General features: G+C 38.1%; 2 protein-coding genes across 3 annotated transcripts; one reads left to right on the top strand and one right to left on the bottom strand.

Annotated features, from left to right (window-relative positions):
• Positions 1–2,177: 2,177 nt before the first annotated feature.
• On the bottom strand, positions 2,178–3,689 carry gtf3aa (general transcription factor IIIAa). The gene has a single exon (XM_042485419.1). It carries the CDS (start codon positions 3,587–3,589, stop codon positions 2,519–2,521), a length of 1,071 nt encoding a protein of 356 aa, XP_042341353.1. The 5' UTR covers positions 3,590–3,689; the 3' UTR covers positions 2,178–2,518.
• Positions 3,690–4,636: 947 nt separating this feature from the next.
• yju2b (YJU2 splicing factor homolog B) lies at positions 4,637–14,069 on the top strand. 2 transcript variants are annotated; one of them, XM_042485334.1, is made up of 10 exons: positions 4,637–4,704; positions 7,046–7,086; positions 7,208–7,261; positions 7,360–7,442; positions 8,574–8,629; positions 8,723–8,783; positions 9,750–9,892; positions 10,160–10,332; positions 11,029–11,158; positions 13,086–14,069. In XM_042485334.1, exons 2-10 carry the CDS (start codon positions 7,084–7,086, stop codon positions 13,568–13,570), a joined length of 1,188 nt encoding a protein of 395 aa, XP_042341268.1. In that variant the 5' UTR covers positions 4,637–4,704; positions 7,046–7,083; the 3' UTR covers positions 13,571–14,069. The 2 variants fall into 2 exon arrangements, with proteins under 2 accessions (XP_042341268.1, XP_042341267.1); XM_042485333.1 differs by having other exon boundaries at positions 11,020–11,158.
• The last annotated feature ends 1,023 nt before the right edge of the window (positions 14,070–15,092 follow it).

Here is a 15,092-nt window from a genome sequence, read left to right as displayed (position 1 = left end):
TATCAAGTTCACAAGAATGAAACGGACAAGGACACACCGATCTTGACCTTTGACCTGTGACCAAAATCAAATTAATTCATTGTTAAATCCAAGTGGTTGTTTGTGCCAAATTTCAAGAAATTCCCTCAAGTTTTCGCGTTTACCGGAATTGAACGGGTGGACAGTGTTGATGTGAACTGATGACATAAAACCAATTTGTAGCAAAATCCCAATCAAAGTGATGACTTTTATCCAAAATGTTGACTACTGTGAGAGATCAGAACACCGTGATTACATTATATCTCTGTTTAAACTGACAGTGTCTCTGCAGCTGCACGTGTTTCTTCCACGAGACATTCCGGTTTTATCACTATTACAGTCATGTCGAAAGGTTTTAAACAGGAAATGATTACAGGATACCGTGTTACATCCAGATTGTATGAATACTAATTGGATGAGGTCTGCTGTGCATTTCTGGGGGAGCTGGTCAGACAGTCAGTCCATATAGGGCTCGTCTGAGCCGCGGGGCAGGAATGCAGGGAGCAGCCGTCCTGTAACGGGAAATATTCGGAGAGGATTTATCCTCGGAATCTCAAACTCGCACGGAGCTGCTCCTGTTTACGCCGTAAATCTGCCGGTGAGAGCTGCGATGCTCCACCGTGTGTCATCAAGAATCTGCAGGTTTTCATTCCAGCCGACGGTGATTTTACCGACAACACACACACCCCTCCTTTGGTTGTGCAAGTCAGTGACATCAGCTGCAGGTTCCTGAACCACGATGCCATGAAGATGAGAGGGACACACACCACATGGCCATAAGTATGTGGACACCCTAGCATAGGACAGTATGCAGGGATTTGAAGTAATTCCATAATAGCAGGCATTAATCTGCTGCTATAACAGCCTCCACTCTTCTGCTAAGCATTTTCAACACATTTTGGGATCTGACTGCAGGGACTTTATACCATTCAGCTGCAAGAGCTGCCTCACCAGTTCATCCTCAAAGTCCTGAGATCAAGTTCTCACATGACCTTTGAAACCTGGAGCGACATCACTTTCTCTGTGCTGCTTTCAGACGCCTTTCACAAGTTTTTGAACCTTTGAAACCAGAGCAGATTGGTATGATTTTGTTTCATTAACATGGCAAAAAAAAGCAATGAGCAATTTGGTAAGAAATGTTCCACAAATTACATGTTAAATTTAAGATTATCATTTTTGAGAAAGCTAGGTAAAAATGTCTCGGGGGGGAAAAATGATATTTGTAATTGTAACTATTCAGACTCAAAATACATCTTTAATAAACAAAACTGTCTTTGTGCAAAGTTATATTTTAGGACATTTTATCATACAGAAAAGAAATACAAAAAAGTCCCCCAAAAACCAACTAAACAGAGAAAAATTACAGGTGACAACATCCAGGAGGACAGAGCACCAGGATTTGGTTTTAAGTCAAAAAGTAGGGGTTAACAGATTATTGGCCTTCCTGCTCATTGGGCCGAGACTTCGCATTTTGCCAATTATCTGTATCCGTGTTTTATTTTAACGTTGAAAAATTCGAAAAGTTCATGTTGCTGTGCTTCATGCAGGAATCATTTTCAGAAATACAATAAATCAGCTCAGGTGACAGTTTATTTTTTTATAGGGATGTCCCAATGGGAAAATATATATATATATATTCAAGCAAAAATACTATTCAGACTCAAAATACCTTAAACAGATTTAATAAAAACAAACATCTGTGCAAAGTTACATTTTCTGATATTTTATCATACAGAAATGTCTTATTAAATTCACATATCTTCTTAAATAAAAAGTTCACACAGAGATATTTAATGGCTCCAAGAAACAGAGAAAAATTACAGCTGACAACACCGAGAAGGACGGAGCACCAGGACTTGGTTTTAAGTCAAAAAGTAGGGGTTAACAGATTATTGGCCTTCCTGCTTATTGGTGCCGATATTTAGCATTTTGCCAATTATCTGTATCTGCGTTTCATTTTCACGATCGCCAATAAAACTAATGAACTGACACCAGGGAAGACAGTCTGCAATATATGCAAAGAAGTGTCAGCAGGGAAGAACTTTTACTTTGTAGACTCAGGAAGCTATTTTTTATTCATTTATTTTTGAGCGAACTTGCCCTATATGATGTTGAAAAATTCAGTTTTGATTAAACATTTGCTTTCAGGCATTTAAACAAAGTTTTGTGTTTAAATTTTAAATTTAAGCAGAAATATTTTCATTTTAGTTGTAAATGCATATCAGTTATCTGTCACAGTAAGTGCTAAAAATCTGTATCGGCCCTGAAAAACCAACATCTGTTAACCCCCTATTAAAAAAGTACTTGTTGCTGTGCTTCATTCAGGTTTCATTCAACCCAGTTGACAAAGTTTAGTGTTTTAGGTTCCAGCCTGTCAAACCAAACAGTGTCCACAATGAGGAACCATGCAGATGGCAATTAATCAAATACATGCAGCACAGAGACCTTCAAACAGCCATATCGGGAATAATAATGCATCATGAATAATCCTGCTTTGAGTCTACACTGTCAGAGGAGTCGTCAGTGCATCGGTGAGTGTGTCCACAACAGGGCTGCAGAGCAGGGACGTGTCCTGCAGGAGGGACACCAGCTCCACAGGACCAGGCGGATCAGTGTTCATGTGTGCGGACCCTCCGGTGGGCTTGATGTGCTTTTTGACAACCAGTCTCTTTGTGTCTCTGTAGCCGCTCAGCCTGGAAGCGAGGGATCTCTTGGCTCTGGGCTTGCTGATCTTCTTCCTCTCGGGGTCGTGGGCGATGCTGTGGCGCTGGAGGCTCTGTCTCATGGTGAAGGTCCTCCCGCAGCCTGGGTGGGTGCAGGCGAAGGGACGCAACTCCTCGTGGAAGGAGCCGATGTGGCTCTGCAGGTTGAATATGGTTGTGAATGACCTGTCACAGCCGTCTCTGGGACACTTGAAGACCACGCGCGTGTCAGAGTGGACGCGCTGGTGCTGCTGCAGGAACCAGGAGTCCCTGAACACCTTGCTGCACTGCTCGCACTTGATGGTGAGCCTGTGCTGCTCCTTCCTGTGCTTCAGGTACTCGGTCCAGGTTTTCCCCGTGAAGCTGCAGCCCTCCTCCTTGCACGGGTAGCCTCGGTGCACCTTCTCGTGCCGCTTCAGCTTGCTGGGAACGGTGAAGCGCATCTGGCAGCCCTCGTGGGTGCACTGGTAGGGGGGCAGCTGCGTGTGCTGCTCACACATGTGGGACTTGAGCTGCTCCTTCTTTTTGAACTCGAGGCCGCAGGCTTCAAATTTGCACACGTACTTCTTGTTTTGGTGCGCGTGCACGCGGCCCATGTGTCGCTCCCGGTTCGCGTTGGTGGTGAAGGCCTCCGCGCAACCGTCCACCGTGCAGTGAAACGGTCTCACGCCGCTGTGGGTGAGCTCGTGCCTGCTCAGGTGGTACGGGCTGCAGAAGGACTTACCGCAGCCCTCGTGCTCACACGCGTGCGGCCGCACTCCGGTGTGTTTGCACAGGTGAGCGTCCAGTTTCCACTGTTTGTTGTAAGCCGCCGAGCAGCCGGTAAACGAGCAGATGTAACGTTTCGTCGCCTCCGGTTTGATCGCCATTTCTGCAACATTAATAAACGATAAAGGTTGTAAATATTGTCGCTCAGTTCTGACCACGTTTGTTTGACACCGGTACTTCCCACAATCCTCTGCAACGTGACGCCACTTCCGAAATCATGGAATGACGTCTTCCGTTTTTTTTTTTAAAAGAAATCTTTATTTAAAAAAACTGAACCAACCGTGAAACTTCATTTAATAGAAATAGCAGAATAGCAGAAAATTTGCAGAAAATTTGCCTCCGAAATAAAAAAAAAGTAACAAATAAATAAATAATAAATAAAAATACAAAGCAAGAAGTGACCTGACAAAAAGTAAAAAAAAAAAAAAAAAAAAAAAGATAATTCTGTAAAATAATTTAAAGTATATTATTATTAACATATAGTTAACTGGAGTTTTTTTCGCAAAAAGTACTCTACATATACTATTCTTTCTCTCTCTCTCTCTTTGTTGTTTACTGTGCTGATAATTACATACTAATTCAATATTAACATTTCCAAAGTTATATATATATATATATATATATATATATATATATATATATATATATATATATATATATATATATTTATTTTTTTATTTTTATTTTTTTTTTCTTTAATTTCTAAAAAATGGATAAAGTGCTGAAATTTATAACATAATTCTTAAAGATTTATAACATAATTCTTAAAGTATCCCATATTACCCAAAGCTAGAGAAATACCGGCTACACTCAGTTCACATGTGGATATATTACATGGAGTAGATATGACAGAGAGAAGAGAAAATCTGTTAATAATGGCCAAATACTATATGCATAAAGCTAAATTCACGAAAACCCTTTACATCTTTAAAGCTTTCTATGGTGTGATCATAAATGAAGACCAAACTGCTTTATTTTGTATTATTTATATTGTAGCCTATAATTTATAATTCGCATATATATTCGTATTTATTAAGTATTTTATTTTTTTTATCCTTTATTTATTTGGCTGACGAATCCCTTTTTGACCTGCTTCGTGGGTGTAAATGTTGAATTTTTCAATAAAGTTAAAAAAAAAAAAAGTCCACCTTACCCATCAGCCCCTCTGGTGTTTGCTAACTCTGTGAGGAGGTTGATTTCGGCTAAAAGAGCATTTGTAAGTAATTATTTTAGGTTTTTGTTCAAAAGTTAAAATGACAGCAGCGCGTTTTAATATTATAATACTAACGCTTTTGTCCGCAGTCGTCGTTTAGCGCCATGTTGTTCATATTTGTGCGAAGAAGACGGGAACGTTACGTAGCGAGCTAGCTAATGTTAGCTTGCTTTTAGCTCCGATGCTAACTGTTAGTAAACTAACATTCACATTAATCAGCAAACCGTGCAAACATTTGGCAGTGCAACGTTGGGATATTTTACCTTTTTTAACTGTCTGTATACTATATACATTTACAATATCAACCCTATTCGTAATGCTGTTTAGATACACTCACCGGACAGTTTATTAGGCTTGTTAACGCAAATGTTTACTAAGTTTATCACGTTGCAGTAATTCAGTTCATTTAGGCATGTAGATATGATCAAGACAGTCTGCTGAAGTTTAAACCGAGCATCAGAGTGGATAAGAAAGGTGATTTAAGTGACTGTAACGTGGCATGGTTGTTGGTGCCTGTCAGGCTGGTCTGAGTATTTCAGCAACTGCTGATCTGCTGGGATTTTCACACACAACCATCTCAGAGAAAAGTCTGAGAAAGAGAATATGTCCAGTGAGCGGTTTGTGCCAGAGGTCAGAGGTGAATGGCCAGACTGGTTCGAGCTGATAGAAAGGCAACAGTAACTCAAATAACCACCGGTTACAACCGAAGTATGCAGAAGAGCATCTCTGAACACACAATACCTCAGACCTGAAAAATAAGACAACATAAGGCTTTATTAGTCCCACAGTGGGGACATTTTCAGTGTTACAGCAGCTATCAGGTACAGGATAAGCAGCAAAAGAACAATATAATAGTAAAAAATAACTACAAATATAAAAACATATTGAATAATAAAAAACAAGGCGTAGTAAAGCAGACGGGTGTTTTGCCAAAAACTGATCGCCGTCCACAGCAGCGTGAGGCCCGTTAAAGCTGTGTCGCCCAGTTTAGACGTCTGCAGCTGCTTTTACATGGATCAAATAGTCATAATGTGTGAATACTCCTAACTTTAAAGGAGCAGCAACAAGTCAAGCAGCTGCTGTCATTTTTTGCAGGTTGAAAAAGTGCAACAGGAAACTGAAGCAGCAATTTTATATTTTATTTATTTCTTTTATTTAAAAGGGACACGGCATATTAAGAACATCAGTATAAAATATAAATTTAAATATGCCAGAGTTAGCAGGACTGTTATTATACATCCATAGTCCTTTGGAAGGTAACAGGCAAGAGAAATAAAGAACAAAATAAAGAAGAAAGAAAACAAAACAGTAATTCACACAGAGGACAAAAGTGCAGTAACAGTAGCAAAATAATCTGTATGGCATAAAGCGCATGATGCAAGGTGCCTTATGGATGTGCAAAGTGCAAAATTCAACATTTGTTTGCTGCACGCACGTATCATCGATCTCTGGATAACAGGACAAGGAGCTACATATATTACAGACACAGTTACACAGAATACAGATTAATTGATCCTCTCCTGCCGCCTGGAGTCTAGACATTGGAGACTAAAACAGCAGGTGATTCATGCATGCCCAACACATGCATACTGCAGAGGTAGCGTCACATATACATTCAGCACGGGCTCATCAAAATTGGACAGCACAAGATTGGGAAAGCGTTGCCTGGTCTGATGAGTCTTGCTTTCTGCTGTGGCATTCGGTATGGTCAGAATTTGGCGTAAATAACATGAAAGGATGGTACGATTCTGCCTGCTATCCACGGTTCAGGTGTGGGGGATATTTTCTTGGTACACTTTCGACTCCTTAGTACTAACTGAGCGTTGTTTAAACGCCATAGCCCACCTGAGTATTGTGTCTGACCATGTCCATCCCTTAATAACCACAGTGTGCTCACCCTTTGATTGCTACTTCCAGCAGGATAACACGCCATATCACAAAGATCATTTCAAACTGGTTTCTTAAACATGACAATGGACTCAAATGTCCTCCACAGTCACTGATCTCGATCTAATAGAGCACCTTTTAGATGTGATAGAACGAAAGATTCATATCTTGAATGTGCAGCAGACAAATCTGCAGCATCTGCGTAATTCTGTTATGTCAATATGGACCAAAATCTGAGGAATGTTTCCAGCACCTTGTTGAATCTGTGCTACTAAAAATTAAGACAGTTTTGAGGGCAAAAGGGGATCCATCCTGATACTATCAAGCTGTAGCTGATAAAGTGTCCGGAGAGTGTACGTGGACGTAATAAACTTGGTGTGTATGACTGTTTGTGTACCTTTAAATTAACTGTTACAGTATGGTGTCATTAACATGACTTCCTTTTATGTGTGTAAAGGTTAAAACCATTGCTGGTGTGGAGATCCAGTCGTCACCATGGTAAGTCATGATGAATACATTTAGTTGTTTCAGTTAAACCACAAATTATCACAAAGCTGTCGTTTAAATACCCAGTTTGTACTTTTGACTAACAAAGTATCCTTCACTGTTTTCTTGACAGGGTGAAAGAAAAGGAACAAACAAATACTACCCTCCAGATTTTGATCCGGCAAAGGTGTGTATGATGATGACACCGACTGGTGTGTGTCAGTCTTTAATGCAACCTCTGTGTACTGATACTGATTTACAATTCTGTCATTCATTATTTTTTAGCATGGATCCCTCAATGGCTACCATAAAACTCACGCTCTGCGGGAGAGGGCCAGGAAACTGTCCCAGGGCATCCTCATTATCAGGTGAGTGCACTCATGTACAGAACTGATGAGGATTAGAAATATGTAGAAATATATCATTTGCAATCCTCGTATTAACATGTTATCAGGTATGTTAAATTATATTAAAATGATCTAATTAAATATTAATCATGGTCACGATTTTGGCTTCTCACAGGTATTACACATGACTGATTGGGATATTAACATTTAAAATGCGTGCTCTGCTCATAGAAAACTGCCGATTTGGAAGCTTAACTTGGAAAAGCGCATTTTGAACACAGAGCAACATGAGTGTGTGTCGTATTAAAGCGGGCCCTGAGGGTTAAATGTGGAAGTGCAGTAAAGATACTTGGTCCCTATGAACAATGAATGATCATGATAAATAATCAGGATCTCAATGCTTAAAAAATAATAATTGTGGTTATCATTTTTGCCATTATCCCGCTGTCTTACTAACAAATGAAAGGCACAAATGCTTCAGTGCTCTCTACCAGGGGTCGACCGATATTGGTTTTTCAGGGCTGAAACCGATTATTAGTAGTTAATTAGACCGATAACTGATATCTGGAGCCAAAAATGAAAATCTTTTTGTCAATATTTAGAGTTTGGAGTATGATGGTTTCCAACTCAAAACTTTGTTGAAATGCCTTTAGCAAATGTTTCATCAAAACTGAAACTTTCAACATCATATACAGCAACTTTTTAAAAAAGAATTGAATTAAAATTTAATAAACAAAAATACCTCCCTGTGGTTGTACAAAGTAAAAGTTCCTCCCATGCAGACACTTTTGTTGCACTTTTTAATTAATTAGTTTTATTGGCGATCACTAAAATAAAATGCACATACAGATAATCTGCAAAATGCCAAATATCAGCCCTAATAATCGGCCAGGCCCATAATCTGTTGATCTCTACCACAAATAAATGTGTTGTCAAAAAAATGAAATAAGCAAATCTAGAACAAACTGATGAATATGGGCATGCATGTATACCTAATGGACACGTGGACATGCAAAATCAGAATGAATTGCCACGATTTTAACAAAGTATTATAAAACCTATAATGTGAGACTTTCAAAGAAAATTTTCCATAACTGATCTTTATTCATTGATACTCAACCTAAATTGTTGTTTTAACTGTTGTCCATAAAGGTTTGAGATGCCCTACAACATCTGGTGTGATGGCTGCAAAAATCACATCGGCATGGGTAAGTTTGAAGACAAAACATGAGCCTTTTAGTCACTTTCAGTGTCACACAGTGTGTTTTTGTATCTATGAGACTCATATTTTTCTTTTACAGGGGTCCGTTACAATGCTGAGAAGAAGAAAGTGGGGAACTACTACACCACGCCAATCTACAGGTAAACACAGACAGACTGGGATGCGGATGATGTCATGTAGACATCACAGGCTAAATTGTCTGCTGCAATATCTCCTTAACACTAGAATGGCCATGACGATCATTTTTTGCTTTTATATGTCATATAAAACTACAGTGCAGCTGGTCCCTGACTTCTCCTAAAAATATCTGTATGTTCATTTAAAATTCATTCAAATCGCACAAAATGCAAAGAAAATGTGATAATTTTTACCTATTTCCGGCCACAGGCGGTCATAATGAAAGCACAGATTTTGCCGTTGTTAAATTGATACACTTTCATGTGGTGGCACCTGCATCTTGGTTGCTTGGCAACTATCATGGTGTCTTCCAAAAGTAAAACTTTGAGAGTGGCCACAAACATTTCATCCTCATCGGAAAGTTATTCTGAAAATATGCCAAGGAGGAAAAGAAAATGTCGACTTTAATGGCAGACAGATCATCCAGATCCGCTCTAGGGATGGTTGTAAAACTGTATCTTTCAGCGCCATAACTAGCTGAAAATGTATGTTATAGCTCTCAAATTTTGACACCAAGTTCTTTGACAGAGGCTTCAACAAATAGCAATGTTTTCAGCTTTTAGTATAACTTTTTTGCACAATTAAAAAATACACAAGAATGACAAAGACATGTAGTGCAGGGAGTTATAGAAAATCACTGGGCTTATTTGGAGCCTCTGCCTAAATAATGTAAAAAAATATTACTTTTTTCAATTATTAAAAAAAAAGATATCCTGACACAATAAATGCATAAGTCTCTGTATTGGGTATTTATCACGAGAGATTGTAGAGTTTTGAATCTGATGGCTCACAACCTTTCTAGCAGAAATGGATTTCTGGCCCTTCTAGTGTTAAACAACGGAGAATCACCATGAACCTCTGTGACAAAGTGACTCAAAGATAAAATGAAGAATTTCAGATACCGACATCTTTTCTGTCTCCTCAACCAGGTTCAGGATGAAGTGCCATCTGTGTGTCAACTACATCGAGATGCAGACAGATCCGGCGACCTGCGACTATGTCATAGTGAGCGGGGCGAGCAGGAAGGAGGAGCGCTGGGACATGGCTGAAAATGAGCAGATTCTCACCACAGGTGAAAGATTTTTGTTCTAAATCAAAAGATAACTGGATTGTTTTGGCTGAAAATCAGCTCCATGACAACAGCAAAAACAGTTTTTCTTTGTAATCATGAAGCGTAAAGCTCATCTTAAACTGTAAAAATGTCTTCATGTCCTTGAGGATTTAAAAAAAAAAGTATATGTTATCATTGAGAGTCTGCTTCTTTTTTGGCCTCCTGATTTTTATTTACATGCTTGTTTTCTGTCCCTAATCAACTGTCCTCTGCTGTCTCTCTGTTCAGAACGGACAGAGAAGGAGAAACTGGAGACAGACGCCATGTTCAAACTTGACCACGGTGGGAAAGACAAGGAAAAGCTTAAAAAGGCTCTGCCTTCTCTGTCGGAGATCCAGGACCACCAGGCCGGCTGGAAGGACGACTTCCAGCTCAACAGTACCCTCCGCAGGAAGTTCAGGGTAGGTTCTTGCTACTTAAGATGATGTTCATCAGTTATGGGTATATATTGTTACTGATTTTAATTTATTTACTTTTTTTCTTTCAAAATCCACTTTGTGATGATAAAGATAAAACCTGTGACATCCCTGTGTTTTTCTAATCTGTACAATCAACTGTAATAATATGTTGACAAATCATCTTTTGTACCCTGAAAGTAACAAGAGGTTTGGAAGTTCCCAGTATGGAAAACCTGGAAAAGTCAGAATTTTACAAACACACTTTCTAGGCATGAAAATGTCATGGAATTAAAAACATTATTTAAAGTTTTGTAAAAAACATAGAATTTTGTTGCGCATAATAAAAATCATACATGTAATGTCACATAATAGCAGATTTATTATCGTAAGCTGTCGACCTAAAGCCGCTGTTTGTGTGACAATGTTTTGTTTATCATCATACATTTCTTCATTTCTCCCCACGTTCGGTCTCTCCCGTTAGGCAAGTTTGACAAGAAAAAACATTGTGTGGGAACCCTGAACTATGTTTTTGTCATTACCAACACCAACGACGTCTAAAGAGTTAAAGATGACAAAATGATAGCTGGAAAGTTACTCCTAAAGTCACATGAGCAGTAATGCAAAGTTGAGGTGTTTTTACGTTGTTGGCATGTTGTCACTGAACTGACGACTCTTTTTTTATTCGGACAGACGGAGAAGAAAGTCTTGGCTGAGCAGGAGGAGAAGGACAACGCAGTGAGGATGAGGACCAACCTGTCCATCCCATTGTTGCCAGAGAAAGAGGAGGACAAGAAGCTGGCAGCACTGCTCACCTACCAGGCGCCCGACTGTAAGTCACAGACACAGACTCTAAACTCACACACACTAATTTAATACATTTTATCGAGGCTTAGGCTCCGTCACTGTCTTTAAAGACAATATTTAATTATAATATTTGATTTAACTTAACTATAATGGTACTTTATTTAACTTTATACTTTACTTTATTAAACATTATAACAGTATTTTATCAAAATGTATTATAACATTAGGTCATGTAACTTTATGTTATGGCAGCAGCTACTTTATTTGTAACTAGAATATTTATAATTTCATATTTTAGTTGTTTGAAGTAGTTAAGAGAAGATTTCGAAATATCAAGATATATATCATGTATTGAAATGTAGCCCTAAAAATATTGTGATATTATTTTAAAGCCATATCAGCCAGTTTTATTACACAAAATTTTATTTTCATTTAATTTTGCTGCAGTCAGGGGGGCTCGAACTTTACACAGATGTATAAATAATGGCAGCATGCATCCAAATAGCAGCTACAAAAATATTGACTCAGTGCTGAAAAAACTAAAATATATCAAGGCGAAGTGCCAAGTGGACAAAGCTTGTTCCAAAATTAGAGTAAAGAAGGGGACGGGAATGAAGAGCCAGCCAAGTCCCTGTAAAGGATGTGGTTAGGGTTATAGAAGGAGGCCGACACAAGGACTGGTTTTTAGCATTTATTTCAGTCTGCAGAAGACAAAAATGACCCACAAATTCCCTTCTGGTCTCACTTTCTGCACCTCAGCTCCCAAACAACAGATTTTACACAATAAAAAAGAGGAAAATGTCCTCAGCTCTGCGTTCATCACGTGACATCTGGCGGTGCAACTAATTAAAAATAGCACTCAAAAAGTTTTATGAAAACATTATCAAAACTCATATTTTACTGTCCAGAACAGCACAAAACCACATCGTTTTAACGAAAACAATGAAGTTTGAGATTTTACATCTTAAATGACTCCGTTTTCAGCATAAATAATCAAATAATGCAGAATCATTTTTCCACACAACTGACCCTCAGCAATGCAAAACAGCGCTGTGAGAGACGAAACCCAAAAGCTTCCGAAGAGCTACGGAAGCCCATAAAGTTCAAATGCAATGAAATGCAAAAAGGATGTGCTTTACCTTTTTTTCTATGGTGCGGTAGTAAACAGGGAAATTTGTTGTTCACGTCATGTTCTTTGTTCACTAATGTTCTACATGTTGGGGTTATTGCACCACATGTTCTTTACCTTTTTTTGCAACTTGTTGTTTGCACTATGAGCAGTCTGAGTGTTTACTTTACTCACGCTTGCATCATTCATTTTTGTTGTTTTCTTACCTGTAGAAACACAGTTTTGTTCCTCTGCGTGCTGCACTGGATACGTTCGGATGACAATCAAGTTTCTCTTATCGTCTCTCATAAATGTTAACTCTTTGAAACCTGGATCATCTTTATTTTTCTTCAGATGCCTTTCACAAGTTTTTGAATCTTTGGACTCAGAGAAAATTGTTGCAATTTCTTTGTAAAAATATCTTGCAACTTGCAAGAAATTAGTTCATTTAGACAATTACTTAAACAAGTAAAAATTCAGAGAATTCTGTTTTTAAATATTAAAAATATACATGTTCATCTTTAAAAATAGAATTATTAATATTTTTAAACATTTTTTTCTCCGGGTTATTTCCTTTTTTCCCATATTTTGTTTTTTTTTTTTTTTTTGCTTATTTTTAGGGAATTTTCCTCTACTTTTTACTAATTTCTTGCTCATCTCTGGGTCTACTTAAGTGGATCTTTGCTTTCTTCTCATGTTTTTGAAATAAATCAAGCCAATTTGCCCAGGTTTCAAAGGGTTAAATATCCCATAATGTACGTGTGTGAGCAAAGCTTGAATTCTAATACAAAGAGTCTTTTTAAACTGTCTTCCTCATTAATCTTCCCTCCTCCTCCTCAATCAGCCTATGAGGACAAGCAGCACAGCAAGCGGAAAGAGATCTCCTCTCGTTCGTGGTTCAACTCCCCTTCAGCTCCACCAGGAGGCGCTGCGGGCAGCCTGCTCCATAAGCTCGGCCTGCAGGGGAAAGAGGCAGCGGTGGCCAAAGCCCTGGGCTCCTCGCACAGCCCTCTGATCCGCAAACGCTCAGGAGGAGTCAAAACTGAACCCTGCGCCGCCATCGCTCGCAGAAAGTCCCACCCTGAATCCAACACGTGTGATGGAGACGTCACACAGAGAGAGGACGCCCCGAGTATAACACCGGCAGGGCTGGAGGTTAAAGAGACACATGATGCTGGATCCAGACAAACACTTGTTAAAAACACAGAAGAAGCAGATGAAAAACTGACAAAGGACTGTGCGAAGGAGAAAGAGCAGGACAGAAGTTTAGGAGCACTTGCGTCCCTGGTGGCCGACTACAGCGACTCAGATTCAGACCCTGGACTGTGACACTGAATCAGAAATTAAAGTGGACAAACTCTGTTTGAGTGGAGGTCATAAGCAAAGTCAGTGTGTCATTTTGTGAGAGCGAGACTAAAATCGGAGATGCTTGTCACAGCTGCAGACACGTTTGTTGCTTTTTAATTGTTGAAACAGAGTGACGTGTCCTCACTGCGGGAAAATTCTGTTTTCTAGAACAAAATGTGCGAAGAAAGATTTTTGATCTTAAGCTAGTTGGCCTGCGGCTTCAGTGTACTTTAAAATATTTAAAGTGTTGCGTCCGACCTGGTAATAAGGCCTCTGTGCAGCCTCTGCAGATCCAGTTTAACCCTATAAAACCTTGATCTACAAAACTTTTCTTGTGCTGCATTCAGGCGCCTTTCACAAGTATTGAAAATGTTAAACCCTGAACCATTTGATTTGATGTTTATCAAAAACCTGGAAAAAAGTAAATAACCAACTTTGTAAGAAATGTTCCACAAAATGCAAGAAATTGGTATTTAGAAAAAATATTTTGAAAAACAAGGGAAGTTTCTGGGAAAAAGAAGAAATGCCAGGGAAAAACTATATGATTGTCATAATTTATTTTTTCACAAGATTTTAAAGCAATTTTTCTTGGTAATTTCCTTGTTTACATTTAATTTTTTCTTTCATTGTTTTTTACTTTTAAAAGGCAAACAACTCAACAAGAAATTGTGAGAAAGTAGTGGATTTACAAAATTAGTTTTTAAAAAAGGGAAGGGAAAATTTTCTAGAGAGCCACCTTTTAATCATCATAGTTATATATTTGAAATAATTTTACCAAATTCCTATTTATTCTTTTACTTTCCCATTTGTGTCTTCTTATTCAGGAAGTCTTTCCTAATTTTCTGGTAATTTTCTTGTAATGTCATCTAATTTCTTGCTCATTTCTGGGTCATGTCTTCTTAAGTTTCTGATCGCCTCATTTCCATGTTTTTGAAAGAAATCAAACCAATTATCACAGGTTTGAAAGGGATAAAATATTTGGTCATTTAGTTTTTTGGATGATCACATACGAGTGTTTGTGTGTGATCTGATGACAAAACTGTTATGCACCTTGTGAAATTAAATGTAGAATACTGTTAAACTGTTGGTCATTGACTTTGTTACTTGAACATTACAAATTGTTGCAACTATCTACATCAGGTGAAGTTTTAATTACATGTTTTTGTATTTGTTTATTCTTTTTTAAAATAATTTTTAAGCTCTTTTTTCTGGTAATTTTCTTTTTTCATTTTTATATCCTTATCATTTTTTTTTGCTTTTTGGTTATAAATTTCCTTGTGAATTTCTTCCTTTTTTAAAAACTATTTCTTTTTCATTTTTATTTCTGAAATTACTTATTTTCAGGCAATTTTCTTACATTTTAAATTATTTCCTTTTTCATTTTTTTCTTTTTTTATTGCTTATATTCAAGTTATTTTCTTGTACTTCTGTATTTTTTGTTCATTTCTTTCATTGCTCATTCCTTTCTGTTTTTTTGTTAGTTGGTTTTGTTTTTTGAAAGAAG

Source organism: Plectropomus leopardus, chromosome 4 (assembly GCF_008729295.1).
Source record: "Plectropomus leopardus isolate mb chromosome 4, YSFRI_Pleo_2.0, whole genome shotgun sequence".
NCBI lineage: Eukaryota > Metazoa > Chordata > Actinopteri > Perciformes > Serranidae > Plectropomus > Plectropomus leopardus.
Note: the sequence above shows the minus strand (reverse complement) of the source record. Positions and strands in the feature narration are given on the sequence as shown.